We start from the raw sequence: 22,675 nt of genomic DNA, 5'->3' as shown, positions 1-22,675 counted from the left end.
AACAGTAAGGAAGTAAGAGAGCCTTCTTCAGCGTAAATCTCTCTCGGGCCGAAACGGCCTTACTGTTGTTTGCTGCTGGGGGGAAACAAAATAAAGCTTTAATCCTTCCAGGATACTACGTGAGTGCTGGTATTGTTTTTCTTTTAGACTTATCCTACACATGCAGAGTTATACAAATCCTCTCTCTGTATCCAAATGGAAAACACCAAATAACGCATCCTGTTTGATAGCATATAGACCGGGCCAACAGTTCCAGAGATTAGCTGCTCAAAAAGACTGACAGACAGAGGTTGCAAAACATAGTCTCGGCCATGTCTTCAACCTGGTGAGACAAGATCGATCCACTAATCATCAAATTTCAAAAGAGAGTATTTAAATATTATGATTGCAGTTCAGGGACTCCAAGCCAAACAAAAGCAGTCACCAGACCAAATGAGAAACCAATAAGAAAACTATCACACAATGGAAACTTGGAAAGAATCAACAAAAACCCATAGCAAATTGGAATGCCTTTTGTCCCTCAACAGAATACCTTAACTGACTGATCTAGAACAAAGGAAATACTATATGTACAGATTGAGTGAAAATAGCCTCTTCATCAAGAGAAGCTATCACCATGCAGGGCCGGCATGAGAGGACAGATAAAATGAGGTGGAAACAGCCAAACAGGTCATCTGCCAACTACACCGAGACATCTGAGACACAGAGAGAGAGTCGAGAGAGGAGGGGGGGGTTTACCTGGCTATAAACCTATTCACGAGCCAAACAAAGGCCGCACCTGCCCTCTGGTGGACGTGCCGCAGCCCTGCAGCCTTGACCGCTGACTCTGAGCCATAAATTACACAACTTCTGGAAAAGTCCTCCATCCTGCTCCAGCAGCACAGCGGTGTCATTCTCACAGTGACTCACACCGCCCCCCACCCGCACCGCAACTATAAAAACCCTAGCGGGAGACAAGCAAACAGCGCGTCCACCCACCGTGGAGAAGGAACACGGACCTTGGAGAGGTGAGTGCGTTTGTGGAGGATAGTTGCGGTCTTTTTCATGTTGATGTGTGAGGATGTTGACATTAACCTTAATGTTCTTCATTGCGAGTGCACAGCGGGCAGTGCACAGCTTGTTTTCTTGTTTTTCTAGCCTAGATAGTGAAAATAATGCAATTGCATCTGTGCGTTTTTACAAATAAATTTAAACATTACTCTAAACGAGTAGAGTAGTTTTTAATGGAATTCAACAGTGCACAATAGAATAGAATAGATGTGCGCTCAGTTATTGTGCTGTGAACTGCAGTTTGAATTATTTCTCAATGATGTAAACATTTTTTTGCTAGTGCGCAAACACTGACCTCATGTCTGTGCGTGACAGCTGTTATTATTGCTTACTCATGGGTGTGGGTGCAGCCCAGTGGTCAGGACCACAACAACTGGATTAAACATTAAAGGGATACGTCGCTGCAATTTTGGTTTTAAACACACGTATTTGAGACTTAATGTTAAAAACATTGAGTATCATTTCTTCACAGACCATTGAAGAACTTAATTAGCACAGCACAGCACAGGGAAGAAGTTTAAGATTTGCATGTTTATACAGATCTTTCTTCTTAAAGCACACAATTGTTTGTGCAATGCAATATATAATTCAGTCATATTCCTTTCTGCAGCTACTTCAATAACAGTGACTGAATTGCAGCTTGATTTATATAGACAGACCGTGTGATTTCTTAATGATATAGTTTCTAGTTTAAAACGGTGAAATAGGGATTATCTTTTATGCATTTCATGAGCCAACATCATCTCTCATTGTGAAGCAATTGATATGCCATTACAGATTTGAACTACCGGTATTTACACAACACACATTTTTCAGTGTGATTAAGAGTTATTACAAGCAAATTGTTGTTTTGTCTGGTCACAAAGTTCAGTATTGATTATTGGTAGACAATCAAGCCAGATCTATTGGTAGTCTGTCTTGAGACTCAATTATTGGCATCCTCTTCCAGAGGACAGGAAGATATGGAAAAGGATGATCCGCTGGCGACCCCCTAACGGGAAATAGTCGAAAAAACTAAGACAAAGAAGCAATATCAAATATATGAATCAGTTACAGTGCTAGTGTTTAGTCTATTGCAATCCCTGAGTAAAATTAACCCTGACTCCAGCCGATTGTGTAGAAGAGAGAAATCAATTCAATGTCACAGGTCTCTGATCCTTACATAACAATATTTTGCTCCATCAGAAAGGCTTTAACACAGAAGAAATCCGCTCTAATATGCCAAGGTCAAGCACCCTGTGGAGTGGATGTCCTACTTTAGAGCTCTAGGAGTCTTTGTGAACCAGCTACCAGCTAACCCCAGTGTCAGACTTAAATCATAAATGCCGGATATGGTAGACTTTTAAGCCAGTGCTCTGAGACATCTGTAGTTTCTGTACCATAGCCCACAGAAGAGGCATCTTTAAAATGTAGCTGTGTTTCAATCATTATTATAACTATTATTGTTATTTAAATTGCTAGCAATTGAACATTAAATGAGACCTGAGTTTTGCTTTAAATGTTGTCAACTTGTCAGTCAAAACCAAACTCACAGTTTTTGGTTCTTGCACGTGCACAATTGCACATGGTCAACATCTGGATTGGAACAGTGTTGCCTGGTTATGGCAGGGAAATGCTAGCATTCTTTTCCTTGTGTAACCAAGACCCCTGCTGCTGGAATTACACAAACAGCCAATACCAACTGTACCATTCTGTCTATGCCTCTGTCCATCTCTGTCTCTGTGCTGGTTTCTATCTATCTCTCCCTTGCTGTATCTGTCAGCTAATATACATTTTAAAGATGCTTTGTTGGCATGACTGTCCACAAAAAGAGAAATTGAGAACGGATGCGGAAAGAAGAATTGATTGATTGAAAAGTGAGTAGGCGTACTTTATTTAGCTGAAAATACGCGAGTCATTGTCACCCCCTGCTCTCTCTCAGTAGTTCTTCATTCTTTGCACTCTTAAGTAAACTCTTTCTCTTTGTCCTCCAAGTTGACTATAACTCCTGCCCTCTCTTCCACCCATTCTGTATTAGCACAATAAAAGGGCAATGAAGAAAACGTTTTGTGAATCCTCCTAAGGGTTGCTCCTAAATTTACACTGCATGTTACAGTTCACCAGTTAACTGTCACACGGGAGCTAACCTCATTGTACAGCCAATGCATCATCCTTGAACCACAAGCCATTTAGGACAGAATTGGGACATTTTCTTCCTGCACAGCATGAGTTGAGTTCCACTGGCGCTGGGACAGCGGAAAGACACTGGCCTGGTCCGTACAGAAAGAGGAGGCTTGTTTTGACAGCAAGGACAGTAGAGTGATTAAGTGGCTAATGCCATTTTGAACCAACTGAACACTGTTTTAGCACAGGGAGTATTTTTCACAACATAAGCTACACAAACATGTATGAGATTACATTACAATTACATTTTCTAAACAGCTTAAAATGGGGCATTGGAAACTGGGACAGTGTGCAGTGGGAGGGTGCAGGTTATCAAAATGCTATTAATACATATTGAGCCACTGTCTTTGGTCACATAAGTTGCAAGGCTTACACATTTTGAGATCCCATGCATCTAGACTTCTAGGGGATTCATTTATGAGGTAGAAATAATCAACAGAGATTGCAATTTGCAAGTCACAAAGAGAGAGAGAGAGAGAGAGAGAGAGAGAGAGAGAGAGAGAGAGAGAGAGAGAGAGAGAGAGAGAGAGAGAGAGAGAGAGAGAGACACAGAGACAGAGACAGAGACAGAGAGAGAGAGAGAGAGAGAGAGTTCCATGACAAGCAGATATCTCCATTCCATTCCACAGGACAGAATGTGATCTAATCTGTCAGATGATATCCTGTGTATATATATATATATATATATATATATATATATATATATATATATATATATATCACTATTTTGTTCTGTCTGCCTTTACACCACTTCCCAAATATTAAATCCAGGAGGGTATAGGCTGCAGAGAAATTCAAGGGCCCATCTGGTGTTATTTGTTAATTTGTGCAATGCAGAGTTGCACAAGCACAACACAAGCATAGTTTTGTAAATCATGTGTTTGAATTTATGGGGCTTGTAAAACTCCCACTCTCTCCCTCTCCCTCTCTCTTCTGTCCTGTCAAAAAATAAAAACAAAAATGACAAAGTATAACTATATAAAAAACAGAAAGGAGTACATCAGGATTTTTAAGTTTGTGCAAACATGGCACTATATGAATTGAACTGCAGTGTGCAGCAGAGATGAGAATATGGTTATGAGTTACTGCATAGCTCTGCAGGGTTTATCATGGATGCTATTCACACCCCCTCCAGTGGAGACATTACAATAACACCAAGGTCAATAGGTTGAAAGGGATGAGCTCACTCTCATAGCAAGACGATGAGAGATCTGCACCTGCTAATACATCTGGAGAAATATAAATTAAGGCTTTGACGGCAGAGAAAACAAACCTATGGTGTACGCCCACTGCTCTGAAAACCAATCCTGATACCGTCCCAGTATGAAGGCCAGACCGACCTAAAGTCTTTGCTTTGTTTCCTGCCATACTGTTTTCTTTTAAGTGTGTGTGTGTGTGTGTGTGTGTGTGTCCAGCTTGGGTCATCTCTCTTTGTGGCAAACCTTATTATATATTTCTACACATGTATAATTACACAACCTTAATGGGTAGAGATGCATAATCGGTAGCATATCAAAATGGCCATATGGGGCATAAAAATGCCATATATCACTATCAAATTGGTCTAAAAATAATTCTCCTCAATGAGTTCAATATAAATATACGGCGATCGATCGGATATCGGTCATGATTTCAATATCGTGCATCTCTATTATTAAAGGGCGATGGTTTGTGGGCAAGTGTGCCACATGAATGCGAATGCACATGCACGTATAGGCAATTGCATTCGCGAATTACTTACGTCTCCGTGTTTCTCAGCTTTCCATTCATCTGCATTGCCTGCTGGCCCCAATCTAGTCAGAGAGGATGCTGATGATGATGATGATGATGAGGAGGAAGACAATGAAGTCTCTGGCTGTGGTGGCCCTGACCCTGGCCTCCGTCAACTGCATCCTGCCTCCCTCTAAAGAAGACCTCAACCGTAAGTTCTCGGGCACGCGGTAAAATATGGAAGTGTATAATGTATCCATTAATACCTGAAATGCATCTGTGTCACCATAGCTTTTAATCACTTTAACCACTATAAATAGCAGATCTATAAGCTCATAGTGCAGCACTTGGTGCCACGTTATGAGCTTGTAGATCTGCTATTTTTGAAAAATCTTGAAAATATGGCACAAATCTTTGAATAAATATTCTTTCATAGCGAACATTTGACCTCAAAACTTTGCTTCTGGAGGTCCTTAGAACAGAATATTCTGAGATGGGGGGGGGGGGGGGGGGGGGTCTGTGGCCAAATACATTCTGGGAGTCCTTGACATGAAGTTTTAGAACCCCTGACATTTGTAGAATCTGGTCTCAGGTCTTAATGGGTTAACTATAGTGCGATTTGGAAAACTTGTAAGATGTGCACAAAACCAGTGGCACCTGAGAGGTCCCCAATGGACCAGGGTTGGGAACCACTGGTTTAGGGATAACGGGTGACTGGGAAATACAGGCAACCAGGATATTAGTGAGTTTAGCTCTGCATGTTCTCCATCTATTGAAATCTGTCACGAGGACACTAGATAGATGGTTTATTTGTCTCGGTCATGGTTTATCCAGCATTATCCAGACACTATATGTGACACTATTACAAACAATGCCACACAGTCCCACACACACGCAGCACATAACCTACCGTGTATTCCCATTTCTTTCCCCGCAGAGATCTCTGAGCTGGGTGTGAAGTATCTGGACAAGCAGATAGAGAACGCCATCAATGGAGTGAAGGAGATGAAGAACGTCATGGAGAAGTCCTCTGATGACCACAAGAAGTTCCTCGAAGACCTGGAGAAGACCAAGATAATGAAAGAGGTACAAGGAGGAGAGAGGAGAGGAGACAAGACAAGAGAGATTAGTTAGAAACCTAATCAACAATGACTGGTTCGCTGTACATCATCCCACTTATTACATGGTTACTTGCAGATGAAATCTGTAATTTAAGACAAAATACAGGCTTATTATTTGCTTACTAAAATAAGAAAAATATAATCAATCAGATCCAAATAGGCAACAGACATGGTACCTTACCTTCTCTCTGTCCTCCTCTGTGCAGGAGGCGATGCGTAAGGCTCAGCAGATGGAGTCCAAGCTGGAGCAGGAGGAGGAGGTGTGCAATGAGACCATGCAGGCTCTATGGGAGGAGTGTAAGCCCTGCCTGAAGAACACCTGCATCAAATATTATTCCAGAACCTGCAGCAGTGGCGCTGGCCTGGTGGGACGTCAGGTCAGGACAACCATTAACACAAACACACGCACGCACCATACTCTGGATGTGTTCTTAATTGTAACCCTAACTAAACTTTCTTTCTCTTTCCAAGTATTTTTTAAACATAACCAGACTATAAACAAAGCAGGACAACAATTGCAATTGCAGTGGGGGGAGGGGGGGGGGGGGGGGGGGAAACCAGTACAAGTGAGAAGATTTTGGTAGCCAATCTTAGCCAATCAGGATGGAGTCTGAAAAATCTGAAAGACCCGTTTCGTTGAATGGCTCTAGAGAGACTGTGTACCAATTTGCATGATGTTTGGACAAAATATGTAGGTGTACTGTCCAAAGAATTGTTTTGCACAAAGCGGCCTCCTGGTGGCGCTATAAGAGGACAATGTGAAAACCTTGGGGCAGAGGTACAGCTGTTGCTTTCAGGGAGTGTGTGCGCAGAGTATGGCTGCGATCAAGCCAATGGTGCAAAACATACTCCCCATGCCTTTGGCCCGGTGGAGACAATAAAAGTTAATCAAACATCAATAATCAGTGGGCTAGGACTCTCCAAAATCAGGATCAGCATACCAAAAATGTGGCATCGGTTGGGCTCTAATTAGACAGAGCTGCCTTTATCTTTTCTTCACCAACACCTTGGCTTACTTATACCACATAAGAGGCTTTATTCTTATTATCTTGATCTTTCTGCACTGTGGCCTCAATGGAATGGAATGCTCTATTTCCTGCACACAAAATAAAGCTAACACGGCACAGGCAGTGTTATTTTATAGTGTTATGTTTGCAACATATGTAGCACAGCAAAAGATGATTATATAGCTGTGGCCCAGGAGGTACAGCCGCTTGAGGACCGGAATGTTCCCAGTTCGTTGGCTCTTCCTGGCTTTGTGTCATAGTGTCCTTGAGCAAGACACTGATCCCTAAACTGCTCTCGGTGCAGGTGGTACCTTGCAAGGTTGCCTCCGCTGTGTGTGAATGTAATGTGAATGTACTGCACAAAAAAATAATAACTGCGTACATACTTACCGTATCTCCTTGCTTCCTTTGCCCCATCTCCTGCCCCATCCTAACCTCCTACCCTCTCCAGTTGGAGGAGGTGTTGAACAGGACATCTCCATTCTCTATCTGGGTGAACGGGGAGAACATGGACGTGTTGGAGAGAGAGGGCCAGAGACAGACAGAGCAGTTCCACAACCTGGAGGACAAATACTCTGTGGTGGCTGACAGTGTGGACAGCATCTTCCTCGACAGCATGAAGGTACTGGATACTCCAGCACAGTAAACATAAAAGACACCTGAGGGCGAGAAGCGACTTCGCTCTAAAGGGTGAGGTTGCGTGCACGCATCCGCCTCGTTGACGGCAGATTGCTGGGCGAGCGCTGGCACTTTGGCATGGGGATCAACATAGAATTAATTCTGTATTGGCCATGTCTTGAGTGTACAGGATTTGATGAGATCAGATCAACATATGGAATGTCAGAACAGGTCAGTACAGTATATGGAGATCTAAGGGTGGTAGCGGGGACATTCTCTTGAGTGTACAGGGTTTGATGAGGGGCCCAGGTAGGGCCGGGCCTTAATTTTTGGGCCGGTTTCGCCGGCTGCCGGTCACGGCAGCACTAATAACTTTCGTCTAGAGTTTGAATGGACCTGAATGTGGGCCTGTTCAGAACTCTAGTTTTCGGGAAGATTGCAGCCTTAGGTGAGCTGTATACTCCCAAATGATCAGCTGATTGCCACAACTGCGTATGACATGTGGACTTGCATAGTATATCAGTAGATCTGCCTGAATTAACTTCACAAGATGTCTTCCATCGTCTCTCTCAGGTGTTCAACCACATGCAGACCATTCACCCTCCTACAGGCATGTTCCCTGGCCCGTTCCACCTGCCCATGAGCCCGTGGGGGCTGGATAGGCCTGTCCGCGTGGCCCGCTCCCCACTGCAGGAGCCACAGTCTGGCTTCCACAGCCTATTCTTCCCCATGATGGGCATGGCCAGGAACCTGTTTGGCTCAATGATGGATATGGACGAAGAAATGGAAACACCCACCAATGAAGGTATGTTTTCTAACAGATTTTCTTCCAATTTGCTTCCAATAGCGTAGTTAGTTATTTTTGCGTCGACGAGGTAATGCGTCCATATGGGGCCAACAAAAGACATCTCCCTCCCACGAGTGAAGTGCAGTGATGCCCGATTCATTGTTCGTCGCAAAACGTGTTCCGTGCTGAAAATGGCTGATCTACATGCTAACAACGTGTTGCGTCGGCGACACGTTGTGAGCTTGTAGATCAGCTACAGCTACAATCAGCATGCAGAGATATGCAGGCTGTGAGCATTCAGAAACTTTTGCCTTCACAATAAAAGCATGCAGCTTTCACAAGTGTGCCCATAAAGACAAGGAAAATGATTAAGAATTCGGTGTTAATTTGGATAATAGTAATTGGAGATATTGTAAATCTGGTTGTAGATCTTTTATGTTTGCCAAATATTTTTTGACATTCCCAAAATACAGATGCCAGTGTTCATGTGGTTGAAACGAAATCATTTTTGTGTGTCTTATATCAGACGGCAGTGTGAACGAGGATGTGGTGATCACCAGGCCTTTTGGCGGCGGCAAGATGACGTGCCGGGAGATCCGCCGCAACTCAGCTGGCTGCATCAAGCTCCGCAATGAATGCCAGAAATGCAAAGAAATCCAACATATTGGTGCGATGATTTTCCTGTGCATTTTCTTGATTTGTCAGGTGAAACCTGACTAATGAAAGCTCATGAAAAGTAAGTGACCTAGTCATCAATGGGAGTCGCCTCCATGCTGCCTAAGCCAATGGGAGCCGCCTAATCGCCGCCAGCCAATTGCATAGTAGCAACCTAGTCATGATTGGCTGCCTCCTAAGCTATGACACAGGCACGGCGGAAGTCTACAATGCCCAGACCACACTAGTCTAAACCATAGACATGATATAAACACCGCAGCGGAGCAGAGCGCCTTAGTGATAACACTGCCTAATGTTATGAGCAAACTGGAGAGCAGGAAAGATGCACAACGGAGACAGTGTAATGTATTATTTGTTTAAAACAATCTTTTACAAATGATTCTTTAAAGCCAAAGTGCTCTTTCCTATGTCAGAACTAGTTCAGTCAGATCGCAAGGAGTTTCTTTGGTGCTATCACTCTTTTGGACTGAGTGTTTGACTGTACTCTGTTGCTGTTTATACATTCTGTCTAATAAACTATTCAATCGATATTTCTATTGTGTCTCTTAACCCCAGACTGTTCAGGCAGGAACCCCCTGGAGGGGCCCCTGAAGGAGCAGCTGGAGGAGGCCCTGGCCATGGCTGAGCGCTTCACCCAGGAGTACACCACCATGTTGAGGAGGTTCGAGGAGGAGATGCTCAACACCTCCTCCATCCTGGACCTGTTCAACAGGCAGTTTGGCTGGGTGTCAGCATTGGCCAACAGCACCAAGACCAAAGATGGCATGTTGCACATTGAGACGGTATGCAGACTGTCACTCTGCCCGCATATAATTGATGCTAAACTATGTACAACCCACATTGATGTTGTTTTAAAGGGCATTTTTATTGGATGGATTACAATGCAGTGTGTGAGAGTACTTAAATAGTCTACCTAGGCGTCTGCCTAGGTTGGTGAGTTTGCCTGTTGGACGGCCACCTGGCAGGCCTTCCATGTGTGGGTCAGCCTCTCTCATTTGCCGTCTTCCTAGCTTGGAGTTGAACTAGTCTCCCTGTCCCTGAAAACAAATTACATTTATTGAACAATCTTGTTAATTAGTCTCAGCACCATATTTGCTCTGGTCTAATATAAAATTAACCATGACCAAAAAACATGAGCCGAGATCAGTTACTTGACAGACATGGCTGAATAACTAAACGTCTCTCTTCCGCATGCAGGTTCTTTCCAGGGACACAGAGAAGAAAGGCGAGGGGCAGACTCCAGAGGAGACCAATGTGTCGGTGAAGATCTTTGACTCACCTCCCATGACCATCACCGTGCCTGGTGACATCCCCTGGTCCGACCCAAAGTTCTCCGAGGTGGTGGCCCAGGAGGCTCTCGACCGCTACAAAGAGACCTCCATGTGAGTGTCCCTCTGGGAGGGAGACAATCTGATGCGACGTTAAGCCTCACTTATACTCGGATGGGCTTCGGTGTGCTCAACAAAGTATAGATCAGGCATGAGGCATTAGTTACATTTCAGACGTGTTTTATCCGTGATAGAGGGTATGCACGTGACATCATCATACCCGGAAGTTATGCAGGAATGCCTACTGAGTGGCAAAAAACTACTTTCTGGCCTTAACAGCCCATTCATCCAAATAGAAAAGTTATATTTGATTGCATTAAATGACTTTAAACAACATTAACTTTGTCACTCAGTTTGCCACTCGATCTGCCATTCACTTTATGCATGCGCATACCCTCTTGCATGTCAGTTGAGAGTAGCAAACCTTTTCTGTTACTAAATCATCGTATGCCATTTTTGGGGGCATTTCCGCTACTGTTTCTATCAAGAACAACTCACAATTGTCAACATGGAAGGATCAGGTCTTACAACAATGCTATTACAATGGATATGGCATCTACTATGTTTTAATAAGAGAGCTTTTAACTTGGTTTGGTGATTGGAGTTCTTTTACTGCTATGATACATTTGAAGACTGGTTCAACAGCAGTTGAATGAAGAAACAAGAAAAGATAAGGAAGGCAGCAAGGCACATTTGCTTATCTTTGAGAGAACGTGTACACCACTGTGATTGTTTAAGTGACTGAGAAGATTATGCTATTTTAGGACAGTGTTGTAGAGACAGTTACAGCTAAGACAGCGTCATTATTTGTTGTAGTTGGACAAAGCCTTGGACACTCGCCAGATAAATAAAGAAGATCACTGTGTGTGTACTGTATGAATATAAAAATCTAATTCATTAAATTTCCTTTTTTCTCCCCCTCTGTAGAGTGGTCAAGTAAAGCCAGCAGATAGCCTTCTCCACAGCCTGCTGACAATAGAATGTCTCGGATTAATCCAAGTCTGAGTAAAGTACAACTGAACAACGCCTAAACCCACCTGAACGCCCTGTGCAAACCCTTAAAACCCACAGCACACCATGAAACTCCTGCAGCAAATCCTGGGATTCTGTTGGAAATTGTTAACCAGAGCTCACCTAGATACTGGACGGTCTCTCAGTTCTACTGTATGGTCCAACAGTCTTTGCAAAAATGACACACAAAAAGACACACATTTCAGCTACAAATTTTCAATTTGTTACACTTTGACCTGCTGAAAGATTAAATATGTAGTCCTACTTGACATTGAGACCTCATGTGGTTCAGCTAATCACATTGACCCTTTGTAGATAAAATAAAGATCCTTTAGGTTTAGGTGACCATTCTAGAACAATAAATCAGGGAAATTCATACTAAATCCTCATCCTGATTCATGTCTTTGTGAGGTCTCCAATGGGAAAATAGAATCAGCTTGTGTACCAGAGTTCCCTAAAATCATCTTTGACAACAAAACCATTAGTTGTGAATGGAGTAAAATGGTCTTGTTGCAAAGATGCAAACGGGAAAGTAAACTATTGTAGTTAACACTTTTGTTGATCACACATCTGTGTAAGTAGTAAATTGAGCATTTCTCTTTGACATGTATTAATGTGATGTAAAATTAGCGTGCCGTTTTAGAGACTAAAAGGTTGAGTTAGCATTTGCTCTAATATAGAAGACATTTCTGTAATTGTTTAGTCAGCATTGCTTTGAATCCTTCTGTATGGAGTACAGTCGAGCAACGAAACAATGCATAGTGATTAAATCCTGCTCAAACCTATGCCTGTGTGTGTGTGTGATCTGTTAACAAATAGAAACTAGTACCTCTACACATCTATGTTTCACTCACTGCATAATTATTTCAAATCATAAATACTGATGAACAAAGGCAGCTGCTCCTCAAACTCCCAATAAAGGAAAAACTGTTCAGAGAGCGCATTTAAAATATTGTGCCGTTTTTTATTTTTGTGTAAAAATCACACAGCTGCTAGTTGACTCTGCAGAGATACATCCATGCAGTTAAACATCTAGGATCCCACAGCCAAGAGAGAAGGAATTAAATAGAATATTCTTTCGCCGTTAGTCAGCAATTAATGCAAATTTACATATGAGTTCAAAAGTGTGTATCATACAATATACAACACAGACCTGGCAGCAAACAATAGTCAATCTCCCATCAAACACACCATTTTGATTGATTGCTTCTGCCTACCTGGATTGCCATATGGGTGTGGTATGTAGTTGGGGACTGGGGATGATTTCATAGGTTGCACTGTGCCAGGAAAGATCAATCAATCAAAAACGGAAGGATTTAAAGGGGATATGAACAGTATTTCCTCCAGGTCTGAAAACAATCCAACACACACAGACACACACACACACACACGCACACACACACACACACACACACACACACGCACACGTACGCACACACACTTACACCATCATTCTGGACAGCAGAAAAAGAAGGCGAGCCTTGGTACAACAATGAGGAAGAAAGAGGTCAGTCAGTCACCATGGAAACCTGAATGCCGATTGGGGGAAAGTAAGGCTTATCGAGGATAAGGTTCTTCCAAAGAACAAAACCACAAACAGGAACCTCCAGAAACATAGAAGAATATACAATGAAGATACAAAAGGGGACAGCGATAAGAGATCATTTTAAAGGTAAGCGGCACAAAAACCTCTTCAAACTAGTTCTCAAGTTATACTATGCAAATTAAAAACAAAAACTTCTAGTGGTTCACGTTATTTTTCTTCCTTCTTAAAGCAACCATTTGCTGAATACAGGAGACAGGGGATGATGATGTGTGGGTTAACACAACACCAGGAGAAAGGAGGACAGACATGAAAGGAGACAGGGAGGGGGTCAACTGGGGTTCAAAATTCAAAGTGCAGTAGGGTCATTCAGGTCTCCGCTTCAGTTGACTGGTGTCCATTTGGTAGGTCTGCAGGCTTCATCCAAGGTCCAATGAGGGGGATTTTTGACAGGCATCAAGAGAGAGCCAAGACTGGCAGATTATGCCCGATTTATACACCATCGTACGATGGGGCATAACTTGAGCATTAGGCTTACCCCACCCCTGAAACATAGTTCAGAGTTCATTTAAAGCCGTTCCCACCTCCTTGTGTCAGGGCTGGCTGTGCTGACCGCACGTCAGGACGTAAGGGTAACTTAGTAACGGATACAGATACTGTTTCGGAAGGATGCACAAAACCAAAGCATATACTGTTCCACATGTTTCTACTGTGATAGTAGAAAAGGTTATGTGTGAATATAATTGTTATTGGGGAAATAGAATTGTCCTTGCATAGTGCCAATTACCCCTTTGAAAAACAAAAGTGTTCAAATGTATTGTAGCTCTGTAACCTGCTAGCTGGACTGTCTGATCATGTCTGTTTAGTGCAGGGGTCTTCAATGTTTCTCAGCCCAAGGATCCCTTAGCTGAGAGATGAAGCAGGGACCCCAACTACATTGCATACAATCATGTTGCAGATTAAACCTTTTCATATATTTCATAGGTAGCTTGAAGCTTCAATGACTATCATCAGAGTTGTGTAAACTGATGTGTGTTAATTTCAGACATTAAACCACTAAAAACTTCAACACTTTGCTCTTTTTCCCCCTACACCAAACATCTTTGCCAAAAATAGATTTACATGTGCACAACACCTTGCGTTGTGAGCTTGTAAATCTGCTATTTTCGGTTGAATAGAGATCCTAGGATTCAAGTGGTTAATGTAAAAAACAAATATCCTATCACAAAGATTTGATAGACCCACTGTAGTACCTCCGAGGACTGCCTAAGGGTCCCGGAGCCCCTGTTGAAGACCACTGATCTAGTGTCTTGAAGTCTGTCAGTACAAGATTAAAGCCAGGAACAGTGGAAATGGTGGGTTTCTCTGCTTCTCAATGGACTAGACGAATGAAAGTACAAAGTTCGTAAAATAGGAAATCTGGTGCTAAATAACTTTAGCAATTTGCAATAGCAGATCTACAACATCACAAAGCATTGCATTGCTCATGAGCTTGTACAGTTGCCATTTTTTTGAACATTTCTGATTTTTGGGGAGGAAATGTTCGTCTATAATGACACGCCCATGGTAGGAACGCCAGGGTGTTACGGACAAATGTTTGATCCTCGAGTTGTGTTCAAATTGTCAAGAAAAGCTGGAAGATCTGTTTAGTTGTTGGTGGTAGTGAAAATTGGCCAGGTAGAGAGCATGAGCTACTACGTTCAGTCACTCGTTAGGAGGTTCAGTCAATCTAAACGGACCAATTCCAAACACTAACATTACTACTGAACAGAATGAAGACAGAAGGAGAGGACACTCGTTCCATTACGTGCCGTCTATGTAAATGTCACCTGTCTTATACCGTTTACACACACGCACACACCAACCGCTCACAAAATCATGTACACAAGAAGAAATGGAGGGGAAGACACACACACACACACACACACACACACACACACCAACAGACAGGGACATAGGCACAGTCACAGATGCACGCATAACACATAACACAATCTCTATGCCTCTCTTTTTCAGTCTTCAAACAGCAGCAGTGTGGGCCGGCTCAGACCACAGTAGCGTTGGGATGGCGGTCTTAAAACACTCCCGACTGCATCACAGTCAGCCCGTGGTCCAAACTGCTTGCATTTCTTAAGGAAAACAAAAAAGTGCCAGAGTATGTAACATCCACCTGCCCCACCACACTCTCCCTGGTAGGACTACAGCAGTGGTAAGACTCCAGCAGTGGTTCTCAAACCATTTCATTTCAAGGACCCCCGTAACTCAGAGTGTACAGATGGACCAATTTGGTTGCATCTGTAGACTCGAGTTACAGACCTGTAAGGGTCCATATAGAATCCCCTCAAGGTACGCTGAGGGTCCCTGGACCCCACTTTGAGAACCACTGGACTATGGTATGCTCACACTGCTTGCCATTGATATGCGTATAGTGTGTGTGTGTGTGTGTGTGTGTGTGTGTGTGTGTGTGTGTGTGTGTGTGTGTGTGTGTGTGTGTGTCTGTCTCAGCAGTACGGCCATGGCAGGTCAAGTCTCCAGAGAAAAGCAGGGTACAAGAAGCCCCCCTGCGTGCACTTGCTTCAGTCTTCAAAAACATACACAGGTTACAGATGGGAGAAAGGTCTGAGCTGCTCCAGTTGAACCTCAAGGGATATCCTCTCCTCCAGCAGGTCCTGACAATGACAATAACAAATGGTTTGGCACTAATGAGTCTATTGTGTGTAATGACCAATATCACCTTCACTGCCTGGCTTGCCTCCCCTGATCACAGGCCAATTGCCTGACAAAGTTACTGAGGTTTAACCACTTACACTCTGTATACATTTTTGGCCTGGGTCTCCCAGGGCTGTATACTTGGTCCCTTCCTTTTCCCCGCTACACCAATTCTCTTCGCCAAAAATAGCTGATCTACAACTTAACTATGAACTTATTTATTGCTCAACTTGATTCCTCCACTGGTTCCACGACAGAGCTTATTCCAACACAGAGCCTGATTTACAACTTCATATAGATTTATGGAAGCAACAGGGTAGGAAGGGGGTACAAATTAAATATTTTACTCATTCCATTGAGAAATCCTTAAATTGGACCAAAGGAGCACATCTAGTATCTGTTTTTCTGTTATAATATCATGGTAATGGTAACCTTCAATGAATAAATGGGTTCTGATTAGAATTAACTCACTCAGTACAATATGAATTGCCTGCACAATCGCTTGCTTGCTAAAGGGATAATGTGTCGAAGCATGTTTCCGTGCCGAGATAGTTGGGAAAGTAGAAAGAGGAAATTGGCACCTTGCTGGCTGTCGGCAGTAGGGAGAGGGAATGATTGTCATGTACTGTATGCATGTTTCAACAACGAAGAGTCAGTCAGTTACCCACACTGACTATTAAAGCCCTCCAGGAGATAGTATAGACTGCCAACATGCAGACCTTTGAAAAGACAATGCTGAAAGGTGGAGGTGATGAGTCTCCGACAGTTTCACATTCCAGGTGTTCTACATCACATTGAATACACTGGTAGGTCAACACTAAATATACTCAGACCCTATGTCTGCCTTTGTCTATGAAAAACCTAGCAATAAACAATTGGAACTAAGAAGGTCTGGTCACGCTTCATTAAATTAACGGTTTCATAACTTCTTTAATAAGGAATTTATCCACATGCAACTAAAATGGTACAGTAGATTGTGTGTGTGTGTGTCCATTGTACCTTCAGCTGTTGCTGCAGTTCACTGTTGAGTCGTGCCAGAACTGTGTTGGTCTCCTTGTTTCTCCTGATGGATGCTTGGATGGATTTCTTATCCTTCCCTACTGACCTGAGATGAAAACACACAGCCACATTACACACATCACCAATCTCACAGGATACTCTATGTTTCATAACACAGTTGAATCATGCATCAACTTTTTTGTTTTAATCACCCAAAAGGGGGTGTCATGAGTTCCAAACACATGCATGGGCTTGGCGCAATATCTTATCATATCCAATGGCTAATAGTTGTGGGAAAATGCTCCCGTGCTTGCGGTTATGGTTAGGTTAGGGTTTGAGGTAGGTTGTCGTTTGTCGGACCAATGACTAGTCTGAACTAAGTACTGCACCCTTGCACCCAGATCTACACCCATCGCAGTTGCAGCTATAATTTGTAGTAGTCTTTGTGAATAAAGACGTTTATGGGTATGTGATGAATGATCACCCAGCATTCGCCGTTGCTTGATTATTGAATATAAGGATTTCACAACTTCCAGTGATGGCTGTAGAGTTGTGTACCTGCTGATGGAAGGTTGAGTGGCCAGGACGGCGGCGATGAGGTTAGACTTCTGTGGGCCGTGCGGCTCGTCTTCTGGTCGAAGTTCGTCTTCAGACTTCAACCTCCGACGCACTGGCTTGGGCGGAGGGGCCAGGGGTCCCGACGAACCCTTGGCCTGAAGGAACAACAAAACGGTGTTAGCCTATTTATTTGGGCTGGTAGATCCTACCCATGTCATGCATAAGGACTCAATGGAAAACTTAAAAAAAAAGAAAAAAAGGATATACATATATCTGTTAATCATTGAACACATTGAATCACTGAACCACAGTATGATATGACTATGAGTGAATGGAAATGGAAACATACAGAGTTTACAGTGGCTGTGGTTCTGTCCTCTGCCAGACTGTCACTCTTGACTGCTCTCAAAGGACCGGCTCCCTCTTCCACCTGAAGACAGGACACAACACACAACCAAAACGTAAACAATCTATACCAGTTGTTCCCAATTCTGACACTGACTAGACTTGAACGTTGCTTTGCTAGCTCTTGACCTCACACTCAACGCAGACAACAGGTCCCGGTGTGAAGCTGAACGCCACAATCTCAGAGATGACCAGGAAATATAGTGGACGCTGCACCGTACAGGTGTACCGTGTGATCACCCACCTGTCCCGTCTCGTTGAGCATGTCGACCTCGGGCAGGCTGGACGGCTGCTCGGATGTGGCAAACGTCTGGAACTGGCTGAAGTCTGCGAAGTTGGGCTGTTGGGGGATCTGATGGGGGGAGGTGGTGGTGGTGGTGAGGGCCACGCCGGCCCCTGGCACACCCTCCACGTCGCCTCTGAGTCCGCTGTGGGGGCCTGACATCTACAGATGGACAAAGAGAATGAAAAGAACCTGTGAGGGTGTCGACTTGCATTCTGCAACATTCTGGGTATTAAGAGTGTTGGAACTAAACATCAGTAAATTGTTCTACTGTTCTACATCATGTTTATTTTACAATTTCTGTTGTCCCATGTGGAACATTAAAGTTTGGCAGTGTGTGTGTGTACCTTACCTGTGTGGGTAGAGGTCTAGGAGGTACAGCAGGAGGGTAGGCTACCGTGCCAGGCTGCGGTTGCCCCGCTGCGGGCACGGCGCTGAAGCTGCGGTTCATGTCTAAGGAGGAGGAGCGGGAGTGCGAGGGGTGGGGGCGGGGTGGAGGAGGGGGTGGAGCCACCACCTTCAGAGGCTCCGGTGATGTGCCCGACTGAGACCTGAGGAGCACACACACAGTAGCAGTGTTGATTTTGTGGATTAAAACTATGACAGAAGATGTTCGGCGACTACCACGAAAACTAAATAAAAACTAAGCTATGATTACTAAAACTGAGACTAAATATATTGATAATTTTGTCAACAAATAAAAACTAGATAAAATTTCAGGGGACTAGTGGAAAAGAGGTCCAGTATACAACTAAAAGACAAGTAATTTAATGTTTGGTTGCTCTCCAGTGTTGCACTGATTGGCTATTTTGGATAGCCGTGATAACCATGATGGTGGCCTTGGCATGATGTCAGCATGGATAAGTACTGTCAAGGTCCACAGCCAGTATTTCCACTGTACTATATCCTCCCCTCTCTTATTTAGCAGATAACGTACTGCTAGAGCTCGTTTTGGCACGACGACATCCGAAGCACATTGAGAGCATATTGAGAAATCTCCAACACATGTAGGAAGCCCTCCAACAGGCACTCACCTTTGTCTCGTGATGGGCTCTTGGTCTGAGGTGAAAGAATCTGAACTGCTGTAGCCATCACCTGTATGGAGAAACCAGGGCCACAGAGTTGAGATGCAATTAGAAAACCAGCCTGCTAACTTATAGACAATTGTGTAACCAGCAACTTATGATCGACAAATACTCAAGAAACAGGGTCTTGCTTAAAACCCATTTGGGCGGGAACCCCTTTTGGTGTTAGCATTATGTTATGCTTTAGCTATTTAAAAATAGCAGATCTACAACTAACAGATCTATGAACTTGTAGATCTGCCATTTTTGAAGAATCTGATCTCAGGTCAGAATGGGTTATTTATCCCTTTGAGGGACTCACCGACTGTGTTGGCAGCTACAAACTTGATGGAGGCGGCTAGTTTGGCTTCTTCAGACAACTCTGGAGGCTGGGTCAGTAGTGGACTGGTAGGGCCTGCGTGGTCTAGAGGACGAATCAACAAGCATTGAGGGTTTTGACTCACTTTCCACCTTGAAGACTGTGGTGGTTGTGACGCTTCTAAAACACTGCGTTTGTTGTGAATACCATTATGGCTAAAACGGCTAATAAAATACTTTTTAGGTAGATGGGACACTGCGCACACACACTACTGTGTGTGTGTGTGTATGGCATGTGGAAGAAGTTTGTCTCACCACTGCCTGTCCTCTTCAGCTCCATCTCCTGCATGTGGATCTTACTGGGAGTCATCCGAATGGGCACTGGGTGGACGATGGCTGTGTCCTGAAGGACAGACGGATGAAGGTAGACCAGAGAGAGACACACAAGGTAAGACACAGGACAGACAGACAGACAGACTGTAACATCAAGAATGGCTTTGGAAACAGCTAAACAAAAAGTCTTTCCAAGAGCCTGCAGAAATATTTTGCAATATGATTCTCATACGGTACTGTTACGAATTACAATATATCAAAAAAGGTTCAAACGTGACTTGCTTGCTTTTAGAAAAACAAAAATACTCCTACACTCTTTGTTAATCACATAAACCCTTTGCGATCCTACATAGCAATTTGTTTTATATATTTGCACACTTGTTGAAAGATGTTCTTTAAAATAGCATATCTATAAGCTCACAACGTGTCGTATTATGACACATTGCAGATCTTCTATTTTTGCTACTACTAATTTATTTAACTAAAAGTAAATGGGACTTAAGTGGTCAATAGATGGATCCAACATTCACAATGCTGTCTCCTTTATTTCCAGAATGCACTCATATTTTCCAACTGTTAGCCTGTGACTCCCCTCTGTTCTTCACTCAGCTATTATATCCATTATGCAATCTGTTCACTGGCAACAAAATGATACAAAACATGGATATTCAAACGGTGGAAGGCCCTTCACGTGATTGCTGGGTGCCACCATGGAAAAGGTGACCTATAGAGCTAAGCAAGCCAAATCTAAAAGAACACCATGCAGTGAATGCCGTAGACAGAATTACAATGAGGGATCTGAGGAAGAAAGGTTGTGAGAGCAAGAGAGAGAGAGAGAGAAAAGAGATGAAATCAAAGTAGAAGAGGGAGAGAGAGAGTGATGGAGAGAGCTAGAGGCAGAGAGAGAGAAGGTGAGAGGAGATCCTCCAGAGAGGGTTAATATCGGTCAATTGATGGAGATACCATGCATACTAACTAATTGGACTTACAGGGTCAGCTGGTGCAATGTTAGAGTCAAATTGGGTCAAAGTTTGTGAGCTGGAGGAGCGCTCACTAAACGTCTCCCATTGCTGCAGGGACAGACACAACAGTGAGACAAAACAAACAAACACGTCAGTCAGCAAGCGCGCAGTCATATCACACATTATCACATCACCAGTCTGTACCGCTGCCGGCAAGACGTGACGTCAGTCACTGGCGTGGTGACATGGTTGTGACCACCTACATCGACTCTTTTAATGCTTTGGGTTTGTCCGATTCTTTTTACATAGTGTCCAAATTCTAAGCCAATGGTTTTTCTCGTAATATATTAGTGCCACAAAGCACCAAATGATGTGGTATACGTCACTACAATCAGCTACCTTCAGAGTTACCGATTGATTGCACTGGATAAATGTAATCTCTTATATCATACAATTACAATCTGAGTTTACATACGTTCATGAGTGACATGACATGAGTTCATATATATTCTTGTTCCTAAATATAAACTTGTTTTAGCCGTTACATTTTTTATAATGGCTTAATTGAAGAGAGCTTACTCCCTGAATAATAACGGGTGTAAAATGTGAAATAAGCATGAGAAAATAACATCCAGTCAAATCTTGGCAGTGTGTGGATAGTAAGTTAGACACTTTGATTAGGTATCGAGTATTCACTTTGGTTTGTGAAATATCACAGGTACATTTTGGAAAGAAATCTGCCTGTGGCCAGTTTGTGGTTTCCTATCCTGACTAGTGATTACCGATAATGCATTGCAACATCTTGCCGTCAGCAAATGTGCCTTCATGAACAGAAAACGTTATGCTACCTTCTAGGATTCTTATGAATAGTCAAAGTTATACCTTTTGGGTATCCATTGATGATAAGTAGTCAAATGTTTTATGTAGCAAAAATGTCAGCACAACCACTGCAAATCTTGCAGAATTTAAATACTTTCTTGCTACGGTACTTATAGATGTTACTACTAGTACTAGCAAACGTATAATTTCAGTGTTTAATCTGAATGTAATCTCTTTTAGGTTATTCCCCTGAACTGAAAGTGGTGAATATGATTTACAGATGGGATGTCATCAGCCGGTGATACGTTAACACCAATATAAGGAAGTGAGAGAAGTAGTGGTGAATGGCGAGTAATTAAACTCAGTCATAAGTAAATGAAATGAGAAATGTAACTTTAATCGAATTGGCATGAAAGAAAGAGCAGCTTAAATGTTAAGACTGATCAAACGCAAACGTGTGTATACTTGCATGCATTGTATACTTGCGTGTATAGCATACAGTAAGTGTCTATGTATAACATAAAATGTTTTTTGGGTGGTTGTGGAACCTCATTGCTCTGGTTCATCTCAGGCCAGGTCTGGTTGAGCGAGGGCATGGAAGGTGACTTGTTGGGGGTAACGTCCCCCACAGGGGAGCCCGAGTAGCCAACATCAGCTGTCGCTTCTGGAACTTCTGTGCATCGTACATGAGAAAAACATGTTAGACTAAAACACATTGAATTGCCTCGTTGAAATATACTATACTCTATACAAAAAAGAATTACCTTGCAAGTTTTGCCAATTCATAGATAGATAAATCAGACTGCACACAGAGAAAGCATAACAATTATCTATACTATATTATCTATATTATTTTTGGCATATGACATCATTGTACTACAAAGTATAAATCCGGCTTAAGCCAGTGACAGTGTGCGTGTATTGGTATCAAAAGTGGAGGAAGCGGGTGCTGGGACAGAGAGAAAGAGAGACCTGCTGAGTCATCCAGGTCAATCAGCTTTGGCATCAAGCTTTCGGGCAGCTTCTCTGGGAGGTCGTAGCCATTCTTCCTGGCCACCACCAGGTGGAAGGCTGCACAGAACTCGTCCAGCGTCAGTGCTCCGTCTTTGTCAAAGTCTGACAGCTCCCTGCGCCACACAGACAGGATAATGTGTGGTCAGACATTGAGTGGTGGAAAAGTTCTCGTAATTGTAATAGTTTTTTCCAAGCACT

General features: G+C 43.1%; 2 protein-coding genes across 4 annotated transcripts in view; one reads left to right on the top strand and one right to left on the bottom strand.

Annotated features, from left to right (window-relative positions):
* Window positions 1–873: 873 nt before the first annotated feature.
* Window positions 874–12,255, top strand: clu (clusterin). The gene is made up of 10 exons (XM_080791621.1): window positions 874–1,007; window positions 4,972–5,134; window positions 5,861–6,009; window positions 6,251–6,421; window positions 7,503–7,673; window positions 8,243–8,474; window positions 8,983–9,123; window positions 9,687–9,913; window positions 10,329–10,513; window positions 11,387–12,255. Exons 2-10 carry the CDS (start codon window positions 5,020–5,022, stop codon window positions 11,397–11,399), a joined length of 1,404 nt encoding a protein of 467 aa, XP_080647747.1. The 5' UTR covers window positions 874–1,007; window positions 4,972–5,019; the 3' UTR covers window positions 11,400–12,255.
* The window catches only part of reps1 (RALBP1 associated Eps domain containing 1), a 26,307-nt gene continuing 15,501 nt past the window's right edge, over window positions 11,870–22,675 (bottom strand). For 2 of the 3 annotated variants that reach the window (XM_080791618.1, XM_080791619.1), the window contains exons 8-19: window positions 22,436–22,590; window positions 22,012–22,136; window positions 20,672–20,752; window positions 19,665–19,752; window positions 19,354–19,455; window positions 19,002–19,062; window positions 18,320–18,518; window positions 17,929–18,129; window positions 17,629–17,709; window positions 17,280–17,434; window positions 16,722–16,827; window positions 11,870–15,682 (exon numbers count right to left, since the gene is read on the bottom strand). In XM_080791618.1, coding sequence (XP_080647744.1) covers window positions 15,614–15,682; window positions 16,722–16,827; window positions 17,280–17,434; window positions 17,629–17,709; window positions 17,929–18,129; window positions 18,320–18,518; window positions 19,002–19,062; window positions 19,354–19,455; window positions 19,665–19,752; window positions 20,672–20,752; window positions 22,012–22,136; window positions 22,436–22,590 — 1,423 coding nt within the window. In that variant the 3' untranslated portion in view covers window positions 11,870–15,613. The remainder of the gene's footprint in view (window positions 15,683–16,721; window positions 16,828–17,279; window positions 17,435–17,628; window positions 17,710–17,928; window positions 18,130–18,319; window positions 18,519–19,001; window positions 19,063–19,353; window positions 19,456–19,664; window positions 19,753–20,671; window positions 20,753–22,011; window positions 22,137–22,435; window positions 22,591–22,675) is intronic. The other variant, XM_080791620.1, reaches the window with a different exon arrangement.

This window comes from Protomyctophum bolini (genome assembly GCF_963924005.1).
Source record: "Protomyctophum bolini genome assembly, chromosome: 19".
NCBI classification, from domain to species: Eukaryota; Metazoa; Chordata; class Actinopteri; order Myctophiformes; family Myctophidae; genus Protomyctophum; species Protomyctophum bolini.
Note: the sequence above shows the minus strand (reverse complement) of the source record. Positions and strands in the feature narration are given on the sequence as shown.

What these genes read in the sequence shown, in the direction of transcription:
- clu (XM_080791621.1), top strand. Translation starts at nt 5,020, where the DNA reads ATGCTGATGATGATGATGATGATGAGGAGGAAGACAATGAAGTCTCTG. An exon ending in CTCTAAAGAAGACCTCAACC is followed by an intron (nt 5,135 to 5,860) that starts GTAAGTTCTCGG and finishes CTTTCCCCGCAG; the next exon opens with AGATCTCTGAGCTGGGTGTG. An exon ending in CAAAGAAATCCAACATATTG is followed by an intron (nt 9,124 to 9,686) that starts GTGCGATGATTT and finishes TCTTAACCCCAG; the next exon opens with ACTGTTCAGGCAGGAACCCC.